The sequence below is a fragment of the Phaseolus vulgaris genome, chromosome 11 (genome assembly GCF_000499845.2).
Source record: "Phaseolus vulgaris cultivar G19833 chromosome 11, P. vulgaris v2.0, whole genome shotgun sequence".
NCBI lineage: Eukaryota > Viridiplantae > Streptophyta > Magnoliopsida > Fabales > Fabaceae > Phaseolus > Phaseolus vulgaris.
In genome coordinates, this window is record NC_023749.2 from 26,583,621 (window position 1) to 26,588,966 (window position 5,346).

Here is a 5,346-nt window from a genome sequence, read left to right on the forward strand (position 1 = left end):
TTAGGGCACCAAAGGTACCACTCAGACAGTTATTTCTGTTAAGCTGAGTTGGCAGTTTTCACAAAATAAATTTGTTAAGTTCAAAAATGAATCTGTTGTTTTCTTAACTGCTATTCAACTGTTTTTTGAAAAGAGGTTAGAAACTGTTTTCTATATAAAGAAAAGTCTCTCTCACATGAATTAGTGCTGAGGAATTACGCTTTTGACAGAGATCAAACAATTTCCATGTGAGAAGAAGGATTGAAAGAGTTTTTGAAAGGTTTTCCAAAGAGATTTTCAAGTGTGCTTGTTCTAGGAAACCTTGAATCTTGGTGAAGGTTCTGGTGCAGTTCTGCAGCAAATTGAACTACTGGTTTTGAGTTCTTGCATCTTCTTTTCAGGTGTAATCTTTCCTTTATTCTGTTTTGTAAAGGTGTAAATGTTAGTCACTCCTTGATAGGGTTTCTTGGAGTGCAAGGTGTGCTGAAATAGGGTTTTTCAGCATTGTGTGTGTTGTTCTTGTAGTGTTCAAGAACTGCTGGTTTTGTAAGTGATTGGTACTGTTTTTAGTGAATTCCACCTTGGGGTAAGGTGAGACTGGATGTAGCTCTGTATGAGTGAACCAGTATAAAAACGTGTGTATCTTGTATTCTCATCCCTGCACTCTTTTCTGGTTTTTGCTTAATTCTGTCAATAACTAAATCTGTTCTTTTTAAATTGAATCTGTTAATTTTGGGTTAAGTGAAAACTGTTCTTCCTGATTTGTTGAAGTTTTCTGATCATAAACAAGGTTGCTGCATATAATGGTTTAAGTGAATTGTGAACAAACTGATCATTCATTAAAACCTGAGAAAGGATCATACTTCTTGAAATCTTGTGTTGTGTAGCTTTTGATTGATTTCTAAGCATAGCTGTATCCTTCATCCTCACAATATTAAGCTGATCTGGTTCTGTTATATTTCTTGTTGAACACAATTTTACATTGAACAAAATTCAAATTGTGCCAAGACTGCTCTGAAGAATCAATCTGTTTCATGTAAAAACAATCTGTTCTTTTTGCCTCTGGAATACTGAAAAATTGTGTGTTCTTGCGAAAATTTTATAAGCTCAATTCACCCCTCCCCTCTTGAACTTAGACACTAATAGACCCAACAAGGTGCACCTCACTGCGTTCCACACGCAGATGGTGTTAGTAGGAGGTTCAGACGCTGCAAGATGCAAGCTCTTCATGAGCACTTTAACTGGGATGGCGATGGATTGGTTTATTAGCCTTCCTAACGGCCATATCACCTCCTTCCAGCAGTTGTCACAGCTGTTCAGAGAGCAATACCTGGCGAACAGGGCCCCGCCGCCAGTTTCCTACGACATATTTGACATGAAGCAATACCAAGGAGAGAGTTTGAAAGAATACATCAACCGCTTCAGGGCCCAAGTGGTGAAAACCGGTACCTCGGAAGAGCCCATGATTCTGTATGCCTTCAGGAAGGGCGTGAGTCCCGGCCCCTTTTGCGAGTCTATTATACGCAATCGCCCAAGGACTTTCGCCGAAATACGGCGTCGCGCGGTGGAGCATATCGCTTCCGAGGGAGAGGTGTGTGAAAAACGCACCAGCGTCGTGCCCTCACGCCCAAGGGTACAGACGCAGAGTCAGCCCGTCAGGGCCAACGAGACCACGACGGGAAAAAAAAAGCAGAGGGGAGACGCCCCTACGAGACCAGAAAACCCCAGCCCCCGCCCCGGGGCTCAGCAGGAGGCGATCGTCCTGTCAGGAGAGGGCCAGACCGGCGAGGTACAACTTCGCGGTGGAGTTGAAGGACCTGATAGCCGTTCCTAATATAGCTGAGAGGTTGAGGTGACCGACGAAGACTGACAAGGTATTGGGGCCACGAAAAGACTCTTGGTGTGAGTTCCACGAAGCTTTTGGTCATCACATCGACAACTGCCTGTCGTTGGGGTATCAGCTAGACGAGCTTGTGAGAAGCGGTTTCCTGAAGGATTATGTTGCAGAACCCGCCGAGACACCCACCCTGCCGGCGCCCACAGAAGAACAGGCGCACGAGATGCCCGTGCTCAGCGAGGTCCATACCATCGCCGGAGGCTTATCTGGTGGCGGACCCACCGCGTCCCAGCGAAAGAAATACGCGAGGGGGGTCAACTCAATTGAAGAGAGAATCTCGGGTGAGCCATGGGAGTCGGACCTCGTGTTCACGAGAGGGGACCTCCGAGACGTTGTACCCCACGACAACGACCCCGTAGTCATTTCAGTCGTCACAGCGGGCCATAAGGTACACAGGGTCCTTGTCGACCAAGGGAGCTCCGCGGACGTCATGTTTTTGTCGACGTTCAACAAGCTGCGTTTGTCCCCTGACCTTCTGAGGCCCTACACAGGCTGCCTATATGGGTTCGCAGACAACCAAGTGGAAGTCCGAGGCTACTTGGAGCTGAGGACGACATTCACAGATGGAGAAGCCTCGCGCACCGAAAGCATACGATACTTGGTCGTAAACGCCAATTCCGCCTACAACATCCTGTTGGGGAGACCAGCGCTGAATAGGCTGAACACGGTATCCTCCACGCGTCATATGAAGATGAAGCTGCCAGACCTCAGCGGCAAGGTAATAGTTATCAAGTCGGACCAGGAGGAGGCGCGGAAGTGTTATGAAAACAGCCTAAAATCGAGAAAGAGCGTGTTCATGGTGTTTGAGCGTCCGCCAAGTGTTGACGTGACAATGATAGAGGCAACGCCCTCCGGGTCAACGCCTGTTGAGGCCACGCCCGTGGGGGCGACGCCCGAAGCAGACACACTCATGGAGGAGGGTCCCGACCGCACGGCGCCAGCGGAAGAGGCGACGCCCATTCAGGATAACAGCAGGGACCAACAAGCGACTAACGTGGTGGATAAGAACATTGGCGGCAAGACGTTTAAACTAGGGCGTCTGCTGAGCCAAGAAGAGCAGGAGGCGGTGGCAGAGGTGATCTCACGCCATTTGGACGCCTTCCCGTGGTCTGCCTCGGACATGCCCGGCATCGACCCTGATTTCTTATGTCATCACCTCAGCATGGACGCCACGGTTCACCCCGTGCGCCAAAGGAGGAGAAAATTCAATGAAGAGAGACAGCTGGTGGTACGCGAAGAAACGCACAAGCTGCTGAGGGCTGGCAGGGAGATCCAATACCCCGAGTGGCTAGCCAAAGTCGTCCTGGTAAGAAGGCGAATGGGAAGTGGAGGATGTGCGTGGACTTCACTGACCTAAACAAGGCGTGCCCGAAGGACTCGTACCCACTGGCCAGCATCGACGCGTTGGTAGACAGCGCCTTCGGCTGCAAGGTGCTAAGTTTCCTGGATGCGTTCTCGGGGTACAACCAGATTAAAATGCACCCGAGAGATGAAAGCAAAACCGCATTCATGACGGAAACTAGCAGTTACTGTTACAAGGTGATGCCTTTCAGCTTGAAGAATGCGGGTGCCACCTACCAAAGGCTGATGGACAAGGTTCTAGCACCCATGTTAGGAAGAAACGTATACGCCTACGTGGATGATATGGTAGTGGCGTCGACGGATAAGGCACAGCATGTGGCGGACCTGGAGGAGTTATTCATCACTATATCCAAGTACTGCCTCAAACTAAACCCCGAGAAGTATGCCTTTGGGGTAGAGGCCGGGAGGTTCCTAGGTTTCATGCTCACGGAGAGGGGAATAGAAGCGAATCCTAACAAGTGCACAGCGATCATCGCCATGCGTAGCCTGACGTCAGTAAAAGAAGTACAACAGCTGACGGGGCGGATGGCGGCGCTCTCGAGGTTTGTTTCTGCCGGACGGGAGAAGGGGCACCCATATTTCCATGGACGGACGAATGCGAAACGGCTTTCATCAAGCTAAAAGAATACCTGGCGGCACCACCGGTCCTCTGCAAACCAGTAGAAGGCGTGCCCCTCCGGCTGTACTTCACGGTGACGGAACGAGCTATCAGCTTTGTGTTAGTCCAAGAGCAGGACCAGATTCAAAGACCTATCTACTTCGTAAGCAAGGCCCTACAAGGCGCGGAGACGAGGTACCAGGCGTTGGAGAAGGCAGCGCTGGCGATGGTGTTTTCCGCCAGGAGGCTTCGTCATTACTTCCACAGCTTCACGGTGGTAGTGATGACGAACCTCCCTATACAGAAGGTACTACAGAAGCCCGATGTAGCTGGAAGGATGGTGCGCTGGGCGGTGGAGCTTTCAGAATTCGACATCCAGTATGAGCCTAGAGGGTCCATCAAAGGGCAGGTATACGTAGATTTCGTGGCAGAACTCTCGCCCGGGGGCGAACAGGAGGTGGAGGCAGGCTCACAGTGGTCGCTCTCAGCGGATGGCTCTTCCAATCAGCAAGGAAGTGGTACGGGAATAGTCTTGGAAGGACTAGATGGTGTACTGATCGAGCAGGCCCTGCGCTTCGCTTTCAAAGCCAGTAATAATCAGGCTGAGTACGAAGCCCTGATTGCAGGAATGCTTTTAGCCAAAGAAATGGGCGCGCAGAACCTATTAGTGAAGAGTGACTCTCAACTGGTTACGGGGCAAGTGTTGGGTGAGTTCCAGGCGAAAGACCCGCAGATGGCGGCATATTTAAGGTACGTCGAATCGCTAAAGGGAGCCTTTAGTGCTCTTGAGCTGGTGCATGTCCCAAGGGAGCAGAATGCCAGAGCTGACCTGCTCGCCAAGCTGGCCAGCTCAGGCAAGGGGGCAGGCAGAGGACTGTAATCCAAGAGACGCTTAAGGCTCCGAGGAAATTCATAGAGGATAACAGGGTGGATGTCCTCCACATAAGCACCGCGAGAGGAAGGCCAAGGAGTCATCGTTCCTTGACTCAGGATACGTTGAAAGCGCCTCGCATTAGCGTATACACGGACACGCCCGAAGGAGGGATGCGAGCGCAGATACATGTTTTAGTCGAAGGAGACACCTGGATGACGCCATACAGGCGGTACCTAGCGGATGGGGTTCTCCCAGTGGAGCCTGAAGAAGGTAAGAAGGTTAAGAGAAATGCTGCGAGGTACACCCTGGTAGACGGAGTGTTATTCAGGCACGGTTTCACTCACCCTATCTTAACATGCGTAAGCGGCGACGAGTGTACCAGAATAATGACGGAGCTCCACGAAGGCATTTGTGGGAGCCATGTGGGCGGAAGGTCCCTAGCTTCTAAGGTAGTGCGCGCAGGTTTTTATTGGCCAACAGTAAAGGAAGATTGCGTGCGACACGCCTAGTGTTGTAAGCAATGCCAAAAACACGCAGACTGGCACAAGGCGCCGCCAGAGGAGCTGCGATCCATATACAGCCCATGGCCTTTCCATACCTGGGGGATCGACATCCTAGGTCCGTTTCCGCTGGCGA

At 50.8% G+C, this 5,346-nt stretch overlaps 1 protein-coding gene across 1 annotated transcript; it reads left to right on the forward strand.

The window, feature by feature from the left end:
- Nucleotides 1-4,173: 4,173 nt before the first annotated feature.
- LOC137838277 (uncharacterized) lies at nucleotides 4,174-4,716 on the forward strand. The gene has a single exon (XM_068647530.1). The coding sequence runs from the start codon at nucleotides 4,174-4,176 to the stop codon at nucleotides 4,714-4,716; it is 543 nt and encodes a 180-aa protein (XP_068503631.1).
- Nucleotides 4,717-5,346: the final 630 nt, after the last annotated feature.